This window comes from Salvia splendens, chromosome 10 (assembly GCF_004379255.2).
Source record: "Salvia splendens isolate huo1 chromosome 10, SspV2, whole genome shotgun sequence".
NCBI lineage: Eukaryota > Viridiplantae > Streptophyta > Magnoliopsida > Lamiales > Lamiaceae > Salvia > Salvia splendens.
Genome location: NC_056041.1, coordinates 8,345,771 through 8,364,537, shown reverse-complemented (window position 1 = coordinate 8,364,537; position 18,767 = coordinate 8,345,771). Strand labels below are relative to the sequence as shown.

The 18,767-nt window shown below is 35.9% G+C and overlaps 2 protein-coding genes across 2 annotated transcripts; one reads left to right on the top strand and one right to left on the bottom strand.

Annotated features, from left to right (window-relative positions):
- Positions 1-358: 358 nt before the first annotated feature.
- On the top strand, positions 359-5,331 carry LOC121752101 (plasma membrane ATPase 2-like). The gene is made up of 21 exons (XM_042146988.1): positions 359-756; positions 851-970; positions 1,058-1,156; positions 1,233-1,370; positions 1,460-1,594; positions 1,654-1,833; positions 1,927-2,133; positions 2,220-2,339; positions 2,414-2,533; positions 2,595-2,717; positions 2,790-2,894; positions 2,972-3,116; positions 3,197-3,361; positions 3,454-3,692; positions 3,786-3,818; positions 3,923-4,004; positions 4,081-4,241; positions 4,308-4,493; positions 4,569-4,751; positions 4,838-5,016; positions 5,093-5,331. Exons 1-21 carry the CDS (start codon positions 724-726, stop codon positions 5,187-5,189), a joined length of 2,850 nt encoding a protein of 949 aa, XP_042002922.1. The 5' UTR covers positions 359-723; the 3' UTR covers positions 5,190-5,331.
- Positions 5,332-6,754: 1,423 nt separating this feature from the next.
- Positions 6,755-9,040, bottom strand: LOC121753194 (protein NRT1/ PTR FAMILY 2.11-like). Its single transcript, XM_042148398.1, has 4 exons — positions 8,800-9,040; positions 8,495-8,712; positions 7,872-8,422; positions 6,755-7,784 (listed from the first exon to the last, which is right to left on the bottom strand). The coding sequence occupies exons 1-4, from the start codon at positions 8,882-8,884 to the stop codon at positions 6,878-6,880; spliced, it is 1,761 nt and encodes a 586-aa protein (XP_042004332.1). The 5' UTR covers positions 8,885-9,040; the 3' UTR covers positions 6,755-6,877.
- Positions 9,041-18,767: the final 9,727 nt, after the last annotated feature.

Sequence of the window (18,767 nt, the reverse complement as noted above, 5' to 3'; positions counted from 1 at the left end):
GGCATAATTGAAGGAGGAAGATTTGTAATTGATATGAATTTAATTTGTAGTACATTGCCTTAGAATAGGCTGATTCTTTTCCTAAAATACAGTGTACTCTTCCCTACTAAAGGGAGAGAAATCGATGTAATTCATACACAAGAAATAATACAAACTCTTCACTCCAGATTCTGCACTTTCAATATGCATAGCCATTCCGATTCTCTCGATTACCATCGATAAGAAATTCAATTTGCATTCCTCAGTTAATTGATTATTAAATAAAATATTTATTAGTAATATGAAAGACCTGAAAATCGATATTAATGGGCGAAATAGATATTCTACCCAAAATAATCGTAGTTCCGTTGAAACGAATTGTAACGATTTGGAGAGAGAGATGGCGGTTATTTTTGGTGGCAATCTGGTAGTCAGTTTGCAGCTATTTAGCAGCAACACATGCATATCTTTTCAAATCGCGTAATACAAAACCAAGAAAATCCATTTCATGTTTGGTTATTAGTTGGTAGAGTGGAGTGTGTTTTTAATCACTCACATTTGCGTATTCATAAACAATTATAACGGGATTTGGAGCTGGTGGGCTCCTCTCATTTTTAAACTGTGCTGCGTTTGATTTTGTTGTAAACTGCAGAATTTCTTGTCCATGGCGTTTCTTGAACTAGCTTCTTGATCCACGAAACATTTCGTGTTTGTGAAAAGGAGTTTTTACTGGCTTTTGTGAAGATGGAAGCTCTCGTGAACGAGACAGTGGATTTGGTGATTCGGACTTTTCTTATTATTTTTATTTTATTTTATTTTTTAAGTTGGTTGCTAATGCCTAATGGTATCGTCCGTGTGTGTGTGTGTGCAGGAACACTGCGCCATTGATGATGTGTTTCCACATCTGAAATGTACCAAAGAGGGCCTCACTACTGTGGATGCTGAAGAGAGGTTGACAAAGGTTGGATACAACAGGCTTGAAGAGAAGAAGGTGATCATATTTTAAGTGAAACTTGCATCAGAATTCTTGTTTACTTTTATTAGCTTGTTTAGCATAATGGGATTTTGCTTGCTGTAGGAGAGTAAATTCCTCAAGTTTTTGGGGTTTATGTGGAATCCTCTTTCATGGGTTATGGAAGTCGCGGCTATCATGGCTATCGCCCTTGCTAATGGAGGAGTAAGACATTCTTTCTACGACAAATTCTTTTAATGGTGCTTTGCTTGCTTTCTGATCCTTGATTTTAACATGCCAGGGAAAGGCTCCGGATTGGCAGGACTTTGTGGGTATCATCACCTTGCTTTTCATCAACTCGACTATTAGTTTCATCGAGGAGAATAACGCAGGCAATGCAGCAGCTGCTCTCATGGCTCGCCTTGCTCCAAAAGCAAAAGTTCGATCTCTTGGAAACTCTCGGTTAATAGGAGTAGTTACTAGCACACATTTTTGGTTTTTGTTTGATGCTCTAGTTATTTTGTGAAGGCTCTTAGAAATGGGAGTTGGAGCGAGATAGAGGCTTGCGAATTGGTGCCTGGAGACATTGTTAGCATAAAGCTTGGAGATATAGTTCCTGCTGATGCTCGTCTCTTGGAGGGCGATGCCCTTAAAATTGATCAGGTGTGTGTCGACTGCAGGCACATTTTGTTTGATTGTAGTGACTCATCTCGTGCTTGCAGTCTGCTTTGACAGGGGAGTCCCTTCCTGTGACCAAGGGTCCAGGAGAAGCAGTCTACTCTGGTTCTACGTGCAAACAGGGAGAGCTCGAAGCTGTTGTTTATGCAACGGGTGTTCACACCTTCTTTGGAAAGGCTGCCCACCTTGTCGACAACACTAATCAAGTCGGCCACTTCCAAAAGGCATGTTGCATTATTGAATTTATAGCACTTATGTTATGGAACAAAAGTTCTTGCTAAACTCTTTTTCATACTAATTTTACTGCTTATGCTCAGGTTTTAACTGCGATTGGGAACTTCTGCATATGCTCCATTGCTGTGGGGATGCTTATAGAGTCAATAGTGATGTACACTATTCAACACAGGAAATACCGGGCTGGCATCGACAATCTTCTTGTTCTCCTCATTGGAGGAATTCCAATAGCCATGCCAACTGTCCTCTCTGTTACAATGGCGATTGGCTCTCATCGTTTGGCTCACCAGGTTTTCTTGATTCTTTGGATTTATATATTGGTTTAGTGTTTACTCGACATACACCATAACGCAATGATATGAGTAAATTTCTGCAGGGAGCTATCACAAAGAGAATGACTGCTATAGAAGAGATGGCCGGGATGGATGTGCTTTGCAGCGACAAGACAGGGACCCTCACTCTGAACAAGCTTACCGTTGATAAGAATCTCATCGAGGTAGGCTTGTGCTCCTCTCCTAATGATTTGGATGCGTTTTGTGTTTCTATACTGATTGAACTTCTTTTCCTTAGGTGTTTTCGAAAGATGTTGATGCTGATATTGTTCTTCTGATGGCGGCTAGAGCCTCTCGAACAGAAAACCAGGACGCTATAGATGCTGCTATTGTAGGAATGCTGGCTGATCCGAAAGAGGTAGCTCTGCCTAAAAACTAGAAAGTTTTGCAATTTTTGACTTTAATAAGACTGTGAATAGGCACGTGCTGGAGTTCGAGAAGTGCACTTCCTTCCTTTCAACCCCACTGACAAGCGAACAGCATTGACTTACATAGACAACGAAGGAAAGTGGCACAGGGCTAGCAAAGGTGCACCAGAGCAGGTATTGTTTGTATTTGTATGCCTCTTTTCCTTGTTTCATTAACGGAACTCTTGACATATGGTGCATTCGCAGATTCTAAACCTTGCACACAATAAGTCTCACATAGAGCGAAGAGTTCATGCTGTGATTAATGATTTTGCAGAAAGAGGTCTGAGATCACTTGGTGTGGCATACCAGGTATTATACATTATGCACTACAGTGCTTTTATCTCCCGATACGATGTATTGAACGAACTATCGCACATTATTTGCAGGAACTTCCAGAAGGAACGAAAGATAGTACTGGAGGACCATGGCAATTCATTGGTTTAGTGCCTCTCTTTGATCCACCTAGACACGACAGTGCAGAAACTATAAGAAAGGCTTTAGATCTTGGAGTCAATGTCAAAATGATAACCGGTAACAAGAAATGACAATGTGATATTACAAGCTTGATTGATGATTGTTAACTTGGATGAGAAATCTGTCTGGTGCAACAGGGGATCAGCTTGCAATAGGAAAGGAAACAGGCCGAAGACTAGGAATGGGGACTAACATGTATCCGTCATCAACTTTACTGGGCCAAGATAAGGATGAATCGATTGCTACTCTGCCGATTGATGAGCTCATTGAGAAAGCTGATGGCTTTGCTGGTGTCTTCCCAGGTAGCGACTCTTTCTCTCTCGAATTTCAAGTGGCATCCTAATGAATGCATTCTCGAGTTCAAATTCTTATGTTATATGCTCATCTTGGTCAGAGCATAAATATGAGATTGTAAAGCGCCTGCAAGCTAGAAAACACATATGTGGAATGACCGGCGATGGAGTGAACGATGCTCCTGCTCTGAAGAAGGCTGATATTGGCATTGCTGTAGCCGATGCAACTGATGCAGCACGAAGTGCTTCTGACATCGTCCTCACTGAGCCTGGACTCAGTGTTATCATCAGCGCTGTTCTGAGCAGTCGAGCTATCTTCCAGAGGATGAAGAACTACACGGTACGACACAACTCTTGTTTGATAGTTCAACCATCCACATATACTTATATAGTTCAACCATCTCACCAATGGAAATTTCCATATTTTTGACAGATTTATGCCGTTTCTATTACAATTCGTGTCGTGGTAAGTTACTGTTGATGTTAGTTTTCCTGCATCATGAAAATTCCTTGAGTTATTATTATTTTCACAATGCTGTAGTTTGATGATTTTCCCTTTCCATGTACCAGCTTGGTTTCATGCTTTTAGCGCTGATATGGGAATTCGACTTTCCGCCTTTTATGGTTCTTATCATTGCAATACTCAATGATGGTTAGCTCTTTAACATCTTGGACTATTCAGGCGTGAAGTCTCTTTCACTTTACATGTTGTAACTTATATAATCAAGGTACCATCATGACTATATCAAAAGATAGAGTTAAAGCATCACCTCTGCCAGACAGCTGGAAGCTCTGCGAAATCTTTGCAACTGGTATCGTTCTTGGTAGTTACTTGGCATTGATGACTGTCATCTTCTTTTGGACAGCGTATAAAACAGATTTCTTTCCCGTAAGTTCGTTGTCAAGTTATACATAATGTGATCTATAGTAGTTGCTAATATTCTTTCTCTGGCAGCGCGTGTTTGGGGTGGAAACACTGCAGAGAACTCCCAACGGCGACTTCAGGATGCTTGCTTCAGCAATATATCTGCAAGTGAGCACCATCAGCCAGGCTCTGATATTCGTGACAAGATCAAGAAGCTGGTCGTTTGTTGAACGCCCTGGTCTGTTGCTCGTGGCTGCATTTGCCGTTGCCCAACTGGTTAGCAATTATTTGATCATCATGCAAATCCACTATTACATAAACTTGATCATCTTGTATCGCCCACCCTTTCAGGTTGCTACTCTAATCGCGGTGTATGCAAGCTGGAGCTTTGCAGCAATTGAAGGAATCGGTTGGGGCTGGGCAGGCGTGATCTGGCTATACAACATCATCACGTACATCCCTCTCGACATCATCAAATTCTTCACGAGTTATGCTCTTAGTGGGAAAGCTTGGGATCATGTTCTTGAAAGAAGGGTAACTTTCAATCCATCTCAGCTCTCTTTATAGTTTGTACACATATTTGTTTATGTTAAGAAGATGGTTCGTTTCTCGGGTTGCAGATTGCTTTCACCAGACAAAAGGATTTCGGGAAGGAGCACCGTGAGCTTCAATGGGCCCGCGCGCAGAGAACCCTTCACGGGCTGCAAGTGCCGGACACCCAACTTTTCAACGAGATAAACAATTTCTCCGAGCTCAACCAGCTTGCAGAGGAAGCCAAACGAAGAGCTGAGATAGCAAGGTAACGATACGATTACTACTTAATTTTTCGTCTACTCCAGACATTCTGTTATCTCACATTGTGTCGTTGGGCGTAGGATGCGGGAGCTGTGCACGTTGAAAGGACACGTTGAATCGGTTGTTAGGCTCAAGGGTCTGGATATAGATCAGATTAAGCAAGCATACACTCTATGAGAAGATGAGCCAGTGGATCTGCCTTTTTCTTATATTTGGACAAGTTTATTCTTTTGGATTATGAACATCTAGTCTAGATAGGAGTTTGAGACACATTGGTTATCATGTTACAAGTTGCCTTTTTCAGACTTACTTTTCTCTACTTGCTTCTGTTTTCCGAGCTTGTTTAGATTTTTTTCTTCCAATTTTTTTTCTACTTGCTTCTGTGTTCCAAGTTTATTTAGATTATTTGTTCAAATTTAAAATCATTAGTATTTTATTTTATTTTCTAAATAAACCTATGCTTTAAAATATACTCCTAACTCCATTCCATGACTTAGTTTAAAAGCAAACAGACACTCCAATCACAAAAAATAGAAATAAAATTATACTCCCTCCTAGTCTTGACATATTATTGTACATATTATCGTTGACATATTATTGTTGAAATAGAAATATAATACTAATATAATTCAGTAGTCTTGACATATTATTGTACATATTATTGTTGGGTGTTAAGAGCTTCTTTATATGAATTTAAATTCTGTCTACTTCAATAATTCGAAATGTAACTAAAAAGAGGCGTGTTTAATTGGAACAAGGTATTCCCTGATCCATGAAATAATAGATGGGGGCTACTTCCAAAAAAAAATTAAAGTGGTCTCCCCCACATTCTTTTATCTCAATTATGCCAAATCTTGATACAAAAAACGCCATACAATTTGTTAGATCAATTTTAATCAAAACACAAGTTCTTTCACACCATGTGCCATAATAAATAAATAAATTGGGATGTGGAGCTAAATGGTTCCAGCAATTAATTGGATCATGTTGTATTTCTTTTTTGTAGACATTTGTCGTGGTCACATTTTAAATGTACATGGTTATAATTAGTTAAGTTGAAACTTTTATGATTATATATATCGTTCATCTCATTATCTCTATCACAATTTTAGTGCTATATATTTAAGCCACTGTACTCAAATCTAGTACTACCTACGAACTTGATTTTAGAATACCAAGGAAGGTTTAAATTTTCATGTTAAAGTAAATGCTTGAATACACAAAAAAGAAAATTATGAAAAAAAACATGGATGATTATGAATGCAGTACCAATTCTTATTCAATGCGTATAATATGAAAGATTCATGTCGAAAAATATAAATGTTTGAATGAATAAGAGCATGAATAACGCTCGGGGCCTGGCCGCAAAAAGCAAGTCCCGGCCCGAGCGTGGCATTGGAGGCGAGAGATTTCCAGCCCAGGCCGGTCCCGGGGCCTGGGGACGCTCCCGGGGTCCGGCCTGGCCGGCGTTAACTGTGCCCGAGCCGCATCGTTGGCGTCCCAGCCCGGCGTTGCATGCTCTCCGGGCCGCAAGTCCCCAAATTTTATTTTATTTTTTTTCGATTTTTTATCTATAAATACGGAACATTTGTGCACCATTCTTACACACATTACCCATTTCAATCCTCTTGTATTCCCATATTTTCATTTAAAGTACTTGGGATTTCCATTCGATTCTATTGTCTCAATCAATCTCTCATTGTGATTTTAGTATTCATAAAAGCAAGACTAGTAGTACTATATTTCAAAGAAGAATTAACCACCTTAAATTATACTATTTGAACTCAACTATTGTATTTCCACCATCAAGGAAATTTAATAAACTTGTGAGACCAACACTAATATATTCAAGAACCTGAATCTAACTAAACCGATTTTTGAGCATCAATCTTCTCCATAGGCACCTCCATTTTACCATCACTTGTATCATCACTAGTCTTATACCTATACCACTTAGCACAAACCAAAAAATACACCAAATTCAAGAACTCCAACCCCGCAACAAGGTAGTAAAAATAGTCCAACCTCCCTTTATTCAAATCCTCCGCAAGCCAATTCCCGGACGCGCCAACACGGGTCGTGTTGTGCACGACCGACACGAGAAAGCTCGTGAAGTAGCTTGATATAGCAAACCCGCAGAACAAAAAGGAGCCCGCGAAGCTCCTCATGTTCTCTGGGAACTGCTTGTAGAACAGTTCAATCTGGCCGATCACCGCGAACGCCTCCGACACCCCTGTCAGCGCCAGCTGCGGCGTCAGCCAGTACCCTGACATGGCCGACACCGCGCCGCGCCGGGCCTCCGCGCCCAGTGTGGGGCGCGTGAGGGCCACAGTCCTCCTGTGGGCCTCCACCGCTCCCGACAGCAGCATGGCGAGGCATGCGAGGAATATTCCGAACCCGATCCTCTGCAGCATCGTGATGCCCTCTTGCTTCCCGGTCAGGCGGCGGAGGAGGGGGACGATGAGGCGGTCGTAGACCGCGATCCAGATGGTGAGGCTGATCATGGTGAAGATGTTGTAGGTGGCGGCCGGGATTTTGAAGCCGCCGCGGCCTAGCCGGCGGTCGGTTTGGAGGGCTTGGAAGACTAGATATGTCTGAGTTTGGACTAAAACGACGTAGTATAGCACGCCGGAGACCCAAATGGGGACCACTCTTATCACGCATTTGATCTCCTCCACTTGCTGTACACTGCAAAGATTCCACGGATCTGCTGCTGATCCATCTTCATTGATTTCGTCATTTTCTGTTATTATTGCTGCTTTATTCAACCACCTATAATTTGTGTAATTTCAAAATTTTGGGTTACCAATATTAAACTATTGTTCAGTCGACAGATCCAAACACAGATAAAATAAATACCTGAATTGTTCGGTATAAGGGAGTCTGGAGTTGATGGAATCGGGATTGTGGTAAACGAAGAGAGAATTAAGTGGTTGCGGCGGCAGGTGCAGCTTCCTCTTCTTAAACGCTACGACCAGCGTCTGAACGACGCTGGTGATGGGGCTCCCCAGCGGGAGGATCATGACGTAGATCCTCGTGCCGACGAAGAAGAAGGCGCACGAGAGGAACATGAGGAAGGCGGGGATGGCGAGGCCGATGGCCCAGCTGATGCTGGCCTGCACGTACACGATGACGGTGAGCGACACCATCATCGCAAACGTGAAGGTGAAGTAGTACCAGTTGAAGAAGCTGTTGATGCCCTGCTTGCCCGACTCCGTGTTCGGGTTGAACTGGTCCGCCCCGAACGCCAGGTTGCACGGCCGGATCCCGCTCGCCCCGATCACCAGGAACACAAACGCCGTGAAAAGGAACGCCAGCTGTCCCATCGAAGCCTCCACGCACGCGCCGCTCCCGCATTTTGGCGGGTGCAGGCTCGGGAACGTCGCTGTCATTGTCAGGACCAGCATGCCCTGTCAATGGTAAATCACGGTAAATCTCAGTCTGTTCATATTTTAAGTAGAAAGTGAAATAAATATATGTACCAAGAAGGAGGAGATGGAGGCGAGGCCGAGGGTTTTGTAGCGGCCGAGGTAGGTGTCGGAGAGGAAGGCGCCGAGCAATGTGCCGAAGTTGCAGGTGCCGTTGAAGATGTTGATGACGTTGGTGGCGGTGATGGACTTCATGTTGAAGACGGTGGTGAGGTATACTAGAAGATTTGTAGATGTCCCAATTGTTCCAAGCTTCTCAAATGTCTCGTTACCTACCAATAAATTAAACAACCATGAATTTATTTTCCAAATTCTTGATTTATAGTAATACTGTCTATATTTTGCAAGAGATTTTGTACCTATAACAAAAGGCATGGCTCTCACTCCTCTGTAGTTTGGTTCTTTTTTGGTTTTGGGGGCCTCAACTTTCTCAGGATTCTCCATTGTTGTGGTGATAAAAGCTCAAATTTTGGATCTCTTTTGCAATTTGAGATGGAGATTTTAAGTGTGAGGATGTATGTATATAAAGAGATTGGAAGATTTGTGTCACGTAAGATATGTTCAAACTTTCTATGTATTCTTCTTTGATTGGAGGTCGTTTTTGGTATATTCTTCTAACATGTAGTGTGGAAACTATGTATAGTAAGGTTTAAGATAGAGATTGGTTGGCTATACATCATGTGTATGTAACTCATATTCACATAATACTACATGCATAAGCTGCAAGTTGTGGAGGATGACAAATTTAGTAGAGCACAGAGTTTGAACACATTTCATTTGACTCGTTTTTGTTGTTTTATGGAATAAATAGTGCTAATGATAATGGTTTGGTGTTCTAAGTGCTTACTTAAATAGTATCGCGGTTATGTTAAAAAGAGGAAAAATCATTATTTTTTAATTAGTCGCTCATCTGTAACCATAAAAATGCAACTCAGTTAGTAAAATGCTTACCTTCCGACTAATACATCGGGGTCTACTCAAATGCGTAAAGATTAAGAAATATAAAAGCCTTTCAATAAAATAACCTTATATTAGTGTAAAAAAGTCTATTAAATAAATATAAACGGGGTTTAGTTTTAATGGAAGTGCAATTTCTTAATCAATCTGCGAGCTTATTGCTCAAGATCTTTAAAGAGTTCCAAAAAAATCACACAAATTTAATGTGACCGTCAATTAAAAATAAGTGGTGGTTTACTTTTAATTGAAGTACAATTTCTTAATTAATCCACGAGCTGGTGTGCGCCGGATCCTAACGAGTCTTCCATAAAAGTCACCCAAAATTAATGTGAAAAATCAAATAAAAATATACTATTTATACGCAAGTAATAAAATAATTGAAAAATGATGAGAAAATTTACATAAATAAAAATAAGATTAATTTTTGGTGCATTACTCAAGAGCTGCCACGTGTCACTGTAAGGAGCTTTGTTTTTTACTTGGGATAAAATGATGAATCTCACACTACTTTGAACCATGCAAATCCATAAAGATAAGTGATAAATCTAATGTATACCAATATAAAGAGATAGACATTATAATCATTAATTAAACGCTTTGACTATCACAGTATTATCTCTCTAGAAATGTGTGCTGTGAGCCAGATTTGCATATATCCAATTTAACATGAAGATGTACACGACTACTCAAATTTACAACACCTCATTCTAACTGGGGCGACCAAATGCAATTTAGACTCTGATACCATTAGTCAGCGTCGTCGATTGCTTATTAATGTCATATTATTTACTTTGAATCAAGCTCGCACTAATTTATTTTGTGCTCACAGAGATCTCACATTTTCATTTTTCAAAAAAATTCTCTCTCATATCAATATAAAAATTATATTTTCTCTTTATTTAACAAACAAAATAAAACATTCTAAAATCCTGTGTCGTCCCACAAGTGTGACATCTTTTGTAGGACGGAGGGAGTATAATTAAACAAATTATCACATTAATGCCATGCCCTCCCATATCGTCACATTCAAATTATTGGAGGTAAAATTAAAGATGCAACCCATTAATTTTATTTTTCTAAAAAGACAAGGAAATAACCAACTCAGCTCCTCTATTTACGAATATAAGTCGAATGTTCACTCCTCTATTTTTAAATTATAGGGCTGATTCATTTTATTTTTAGTATAGCTTCACGTGATAATGACTGAAGTCACAATTTTGAGTTCACATTACAGAACTCTATTGGCCAACCACGTTAAAAACGTAAATGTTTTTCTACTAGTGGAATTTTCGTATATTTTACGTATCATTCGTATGTATTATTTTTTTGAAAAATATTCTATTTTGGTTACTCTGTTGAAATTAAATGGGGATGATTGATATTTTGAACTACGGCGGGCCACAAATTAAGGCTCTGTTTATTATTTTGGCAACTTCGATCACAACGACGTTGACCAGAAAATCATAAATTGAGATAAAAAAAAGTAAAGAAATACTCCACAATCCACATAAAATATTATCCATTACTATTATTTTATTGAGTGTTCTATTTTTTATGTCCACAAAAAAAAGAGAAAATAGTGATAAAAAGGTTCCTGCGGGATCGAGATATCAATTCAGACTCATATTTCTATTAGTGAATACATAAAAATAAGAGTAAAATCTTTTATAGTAGGAGTATATTTTATTCAAACGAAGAACATAAAATTAAAAGGCTATTTATTTTGAGTTGAAAACTTTTTAATTTATTTTCGGAATTGGCTTGTATTTAACGAGATAACTTGAGCTTAAAAGAGTAATACAAAAAAAAGAAAAAAAAAGAATGAGTACATCGAACTCAAACCCATTTAATATGAATTCAATTTGTCATTTGTACGCTTTGTAGTCCTGATAATAATTATTAACCACTATTTTAATGATTAAGTAAGGATATAGCTAGGATATCAATTAATTAAGTATTGTTTTTTTTTTCCATTAAATATCCCATGGTCCAAGTCCCCGCACCAGCTGTCTATCGGACTCTGTGTGATCATAGACAACGTCATATATATGATAGTATCACGTTTACTAAATTCACTAATTAAATCAATTAATTATTGGTTTTATTCTATCTAATAATTTTGTCGCAACGGTCGATAAAATATTTAGTGTTATTACTTCATTGTTTAAATTTTTCCTATTATATACGCACTTTATATAATGAAAATAGCAATATCTAATACTATAACTAAAAAGGAATACTATCAAACTTGAATAATAAGACAATACTATGAGTATTTTAAGAGCAATTTGCACGTCACGAGTCGCGAGGGTGGCCGCATTGGCGGACACACAGCCAAGGGAGGAAGGGCTTAAGCCCTCCCCCAATTAATTTTTTTAATATTTTATACTTTAAAAACTTTTGAAATTTTTTAAAAATGTCTTCAGCCCTCACTAAATTACTGTACGTGAAGTCTAAAATGTGAAAAACTAAATAAGGAGGGGCTGAAATTTGAAATTACAGAAGAAAGTTTAGAAAAAAATGGTTGTCGTTGATATTTAAGGAAGAAGATGAGATAACAATAAATAATTAAATTAATATAGTAATAATTAAATTGGCGAATGTCAAGTCCTCTGCCTTATAGGCTACGCCTATATCACGTGTTCTACTTATGTTAGTAATTTTAGTGTATTAAACATAGTTTAATTATTTTACTTCAATTTAAGTTCAAATGTTTATAGCTTTACGATGCCCTTATTAATTCAGCTTTATTAGTAGTATTTACTTCTTGGTATATTTTAAAAGAGTTGATCACAAAATTATAGTAATATTATTATTGGGTAGAGATTTTTCTATAAAGCAGTACTCCTTTAGTCCACAATTAATTGGCGTAAATTTTCTTTTTCATTCCTCCAGTCTCCACAATTAATTAGCGTAAATTTTCTTTTTCACACTTCCGCAATTAATTGTCTCATTTACTCCGCTCGTCCCATAAAAATATACATTACTTTTCTTTTTAGTCCATAACACAAGAATATGCACTTTCTAATTTTGGAAACTTTTTCTCTCTAATGAGGTGTGACTCATTCTCTTATAACAATACTTTAATTAATTTTCTTTATCTCTCTATCTTATTTTACCAATTGTACATTAAAACTCGTGCCCAACTAAAAATACATATTTTTGTAGGACGAAAGAAGTACTTTTTATTACTGTTGATAATGATTTTCATGTTCCACTAGCTCATTCCATTAAAATTTTATTATAATAGGACTTACATTTCACTAACTGTATCCACCTATTTTTTACTATATTTCTTAAAATTTGAGTAGAGTAAAATATGCCAATTAGTCGTGTACGGAGGGAGTTCTATACTTAAATTTTACATGTCACGCTATACCAATTTCACTTTAAAACTCGTGCCGCTGCAGAAATCTCTATTTTAAAAGACGAAGGGGGTGTATGTTAACTACAAAAAATTTACTGTACAGCCCCTACCACGAAATATTCCTGCGTCCGCCACTGGGTGGCCGCATAGCATTATTCTATTATAAAATTCATAGGCTCATATATTATCCTAAGGGTCCTACCTCATAGATATTTACAAAACTTCACCGAATTACATGTTTTATTTTAGTAAACATATCATTTGTAATTAAGAGTCACGGGTTCAATATATATTTATATAGTCTCACGTGTACTAATGATTGAGCACTCAAATTCAATCTTGTATTCAATGCATATATTTACATGATAGTATGAATTTAATATATATGATTTTGATCAAAACAAGAATGAGTTTAAAGAAAGAAATAGAAGCTAAAGTTGGTTCTTAGGATTACTCGAGATCATTTAAGATTAAAATATCTAATGACTATATTAATTTCTGAAATATTATTATTTTAATTATTATTAATCCTATAAGGTTACTTATGTCATATCATGTAATCAGTCTGTTATGGAAAATCCTATAATATTACCTCTCACTAACAAATCATCTGCATGAGTGATGGATTAACATTCCATAACTTCAACTCCTTCATATCTTCCATATTCATCAGACGATCTTCCATTATACTTATTTCCATGGAGATTTATTATTCTTGAGCAATTAGTTTCCAGATTTCATTGTTGCATCAATCTGTTCCATTTGCGTTTCATTTTCAATCCTATACCATCGTTCATCATATACTTTTGTATCAATCTGTTCCATCGTCGTCGTTGCCAGATCCATCCCATATATATAGTTTGATATGAACATTTCGATCAGATTTGTATGACGCATTCTGGTACTCCGTAGTTTTATATAATGACTCAATTATTTGATTATTATGACCCAATTTACCCAGAAGATGACATGACCCAAATATTCATTTAGTATGACCCAAACGACTGGAAGATGTTTAGGTTATCTTTTATTTTACTTCCGTTTGTTTGATACGAACATTTCGATCAGATTTGTATGATGCATTCTGGTACTCCGTAGTGTTATATAATGACTTGAATATTGGATTATTATGACACAAATTACTCATACTTTGTCATGACCCAAATATTCATTTATTATGACCCAATGTATGAAGTAATTATCATCATATGGTATTTCGACTACAAGAAACAAGAGGATTGTAGTACCCTTAACTGATTCTATTTTTACTCAAATGACTAATGTATTATTCAATATAACAACTTTAGGTCATTGTAAGTGCAGTTTTCAGTCATATTAATATTGTTGGATGAAAAAAATAGGTGTTGTTTGGGTCATTTTTATTGTATTTTTCGGTCATATTAATATGACCTATTTTTAAATTTGTCAATACCAACAGAATAATTTGACAGACGAAGAGCTTTGATTGCTCTGTATTTTTACTAATTGGTAAATTAAAATGGATTACTAGTGCATAGAGACTCCAAAATAAATACAGATGAAATAATATATATAGTGAAGTAACAATAACATCCAGCTGACATTTATAAAACATGGTTCAAAAATCGAGAAGTACAAGGTCTAAACATCGTTTACTTAAAATAGTGGTAAACTATAAAGAAATGAACAAAAGTATCAGTAGTTTTAGGTATGACATAACCATTGATTAAGATCCATAGTTTGCCATCATCTTTTCTACGTTGATCTTTGTTTTCTTGCTCTCTTTTGCATAATGTTTGGATGTCGCCGCTTTATTCAATAATGCGCTATGATTATTTCTTGCAACCATCAACACACGATTGTATTTAGCTCTTAAATACTCAAATTCCCCTATCAATGCATTTGTGCATAAGAACGAGGTTAATACAGAGACATAAGCGTCATAAAACAACAATTGTGTAATAGTGATATTATCACAATCATATCAAGTTATGATTTCTGTTTAATGTAAGGACCTTTTCTAGAAATGGGAACATCTTCAGCAGTTCCTTTCCCTCTTTCACCTTCTGCACTAATATATTTATGTGGTGCTGTATCTGAACGATCATTAAATTAGTGTATAACATTAACACAAACAAATCATAAAAAATATGAGTTTTTTCCATTGCATGTTTCCCATATGTCTCCTATTATAAAAACATATCTCATCTCAATTCATGAGCACTTCAAAAGCAGAGGTTCAGAAGGTAAATACATATAACTTTAACCTTGTTTTGGGTCATCGATACCATGTCTCAGTTCAGTCGAGTTTTGAGTGGAACTTTGACCTATTGCTGATGAAAAAACCACAATTAAATACCAGAGTGCCTAAAAAGAACCAAAACTACAATCCTTCAAATAATAACCTAGAAAATGTAGTCGACATACCTTTCTGTGCTTTGGGTTTTGGCGGTACCTTCTTCTTCACAATCATTCTTTGATAGACTAGGTTACATCCAACCAATTGAAGTGAAAATTGGGTCAAATTTGAGTTAAGTTTCAGACAATCGGTATACAAAATCTTACTAACCTTTTCCGTCATGCGTCGCGGTTCCAGAAGATCGTGTGTCGACCATTGCTGAAGAAGGCGCTAGCTTTATCATTCTCGTTGATTTCAGAAGCGTCAACTGTGATTTGTTCTTTGTTGATTTGATAGATTAGGGTTTTTGTCAAAGCCGATTTTGAGGTTTTTTGATGAAAAATTAGATGAATTTTTGGTAAAATAGAGTTAAATTGAACGGCGTCAGAACCCAAGCACCAACTTGGCTGTGGAGTAATGACTCCCATTTAATCCGATCTTAAAAAACGGAACGACGGTTCATGAATTTTTCTATTCCTAATTTACCCTTCACATGACATAAATCGTTCTTATTATGCCCCAAAAGATTCAGTTTGCAATCCAAATTATGGCCATTCATCTACATATCTAACGGCCCATATATGGCCTGCATTTCTATACTTAAAGACTTGTTTTGATAGATTAAAACCCTCGGCATATATCACCAAAACTACGAAACAAATTTAAGTACTCAATGACGCGCGTAATTAGTAAATAAAATACTAGTACTGTATTAAGTAGTAGTACTTATTATATTACTCCATATTGCAAAGATTCTGAGTGCTGAGTTTTTCTTGCGCATTTTCTAAAATCCCGATTCTTTGTAAAATCATGTTGATGTATCAAAAGTCATGAGATGAGATAACATTGTTTAGGTGTAGCAATTATTTTTCGAATCACACTAATTAAAAATCATGTCGGTGTATCAAATATTACAGTATCACGTTTTTCCTTATCTTATTATGATACTAGTTCTTTCTGGGCAGTAGTACTGTTCTTTTCCATTTTTATCGTATTTTGAGTTTTGCTGTTTTATTAGTATGTTAATATAAATTACATGTATAAAGTTAATATTAACGTAGTTAAAAACTTAATTAATTTGAATTGGTGATAAAAGATGAAGGCGAATCTAGACACCTACCTGATTAGAATTTATAATACGACAGATACACGGTGAAGATAACTATAATTGGCAATTTTTACTTAAACATAAGTTACTACTTAACATTAACATTAACATTAACATTAAGATTTCACTAATCTAATTTGTCGTCCTACAATATTCCAATTCAGAAGTAATAAATGGCTTTACCGAATTCCCTAGCTATACATTCAGTCAAATGCGGTAGTGTTTAATCATTTCACTTAAAATCTTATGGTGGTCCAATATCTTGTCGATTAAGCATGAGGTCAAGGACTGGATCTTTGTTTATGTGAATGGAGCAAACTATTAAGCCAATGTTGCTTTATGCGCACTGTCAACAGGGAATATTTTAGTAAATGAAAATCTTATGATCAATATAGGTGAGCCGAGAGCAAGTTGATTATTCTAGACGTAGTTAAAATTATAGTGTCACTAGTTCAAATCGTATCGTATTTCTCTTTTATAATTTGCTTTTATTTGGATCAGTCATTCTCCTCCACTAGTCGGTATATATGGTGATTCATTCTATGATAGTAACATTGAAACGAAATTAAAGAAGGTTGTTTTCAAATTTGTTACTTCTTTGAGAGATAATTCTTACTAATTATAGCACCAACTGGTTTTTAAAAGTCCAACCCTATAAGCTAGATTCCATGTAATTAAGATATCATATCCAAATAATAATGAGGACGCCCACTCAATTAGCGAAATTAAAACATCATGAGACTGTCCTTTAGTTAATGATTTTGGATTCAAATAACATATTTTTCATGTTAGTATTTGTTTTAAATGACCGATGATTCTCCATTTATCTTTTATTTTTCACATTAGAGTTTATCATCAAATAAAATACAACTAAATAATACCCCAGGAGTATTTAAATAGAAAAAGGTACTATCACCGTCCCATAATATATAGACGTCACACGGGGGAAAATAAATGATTTTAGGAGATGTGTTGTGTATTAAGTGGAGAAAAGAAATATATTTGTATATATTTATGTGAGAGACAACTTTTTAAAAATACATGTAAATGTGAATCTTTTGTGTAACAAACTAAAAATAAAAGTGTGACATCTATTATGGAATATAGAGAGTACAAATCAAGATTTGAAGAAAAATAACCTAAAAGGCACCAACCTTTCAATATGTAAAGCTTATAGTAAAGGTTGGGAAATGAGAATTTGACCTTAAAAAACATAAATTTTGAATGAATTATGAAATTTTTTATGAACTTTTGCAAGTGATTTTAAAAATCACTGAACTTTAGACTGATATTAATATTCCATGAAAAGTCATTCTTCAAATCCGATTAATCTAGAAAATATATTTTATGCTATTAAGAACATATTCAATATCGAATTCAATTCAAGAATTAAGACATCAAAATGACTTCATTTCATATACTCGCAACTCAGACTAAATCATATAGATTTTTATTTGAAACGAGTTGGAAAAATTACGCACTTGAAAATTTTTATTTTAAAACTAATTTCTAGTTCATGCGAAATATTAAAATTGACTCAAACTTATGACTGATATTATTAAAAGTTCAACAAATTTTGGCATAGTAAAATATTTGGGTTCAACTGATTTATGTGTTGGTTCGAATAGTTCATTTACTTTTAATGTGAGAGTTAGAAAACAAAATGGGCTCAATCTTATTGAGCCTTTAGTTAATTTGCTTCCAGCCCATTTATAATCCAAATTCTAGACAGGCCGGCCCAGTACAAAGTCCTAATTTTTTACTGAATTCAACTACACAGTAATAGCTTTAACTGCACTGCTGCTGCAGAACCCACAAAACAAAACATTATACTCCTATTTGGTGCAATTCTCTTATTCATAAATATATATGCTCGTCCAAAAAGTAGTTCAATTTTGAATCATATGAGAGACTTTTTTTTCTTAGGGAAATTTATAAAGTTTGATACACTTAACTACCATTTACTTTATGCTTTTAATTAGTTCACCAATTACAGATTAGTGTATTATCTAATTTTTTTAAAAAAATCATACAAACTCGACAAGAAGTGTAGTCGCCGGATGTTGATTAGAAGATTGATTTAGTTAATTCAGCATTACATTTCGAGTACTCATATTAAGTCAGTAAATTTTTATTGTGTATGCAAATTGATGTAATGATAGAGTGGTATTCGAATCCATTTTGAGCGAAGTCTTTAAATTTATATTCTTAAAAAATAAATTTTCTATTATTATATGAAGAAATTATTGATTTGTCATGTATTCGATTCAGCAGTTGACTCAACTTGGCCATCAAGTTGAATTTTGTTCAGCTATTAAAGCAAGTCTACATAGGATATAATAAAACAAAGGCGATAAAGTTGGAATTACTTAAAAAATTAAGTAGTGCTGTGACCTCGCCTATATGTTATGCAGCCAGGCTAATCACATAAAATAGACCTAATCCTCCTAACTTTTCATTTTTGGTGATCTATAATTAATTCACATCTTTATTTTTTTACACTCCACTACTTTAACTC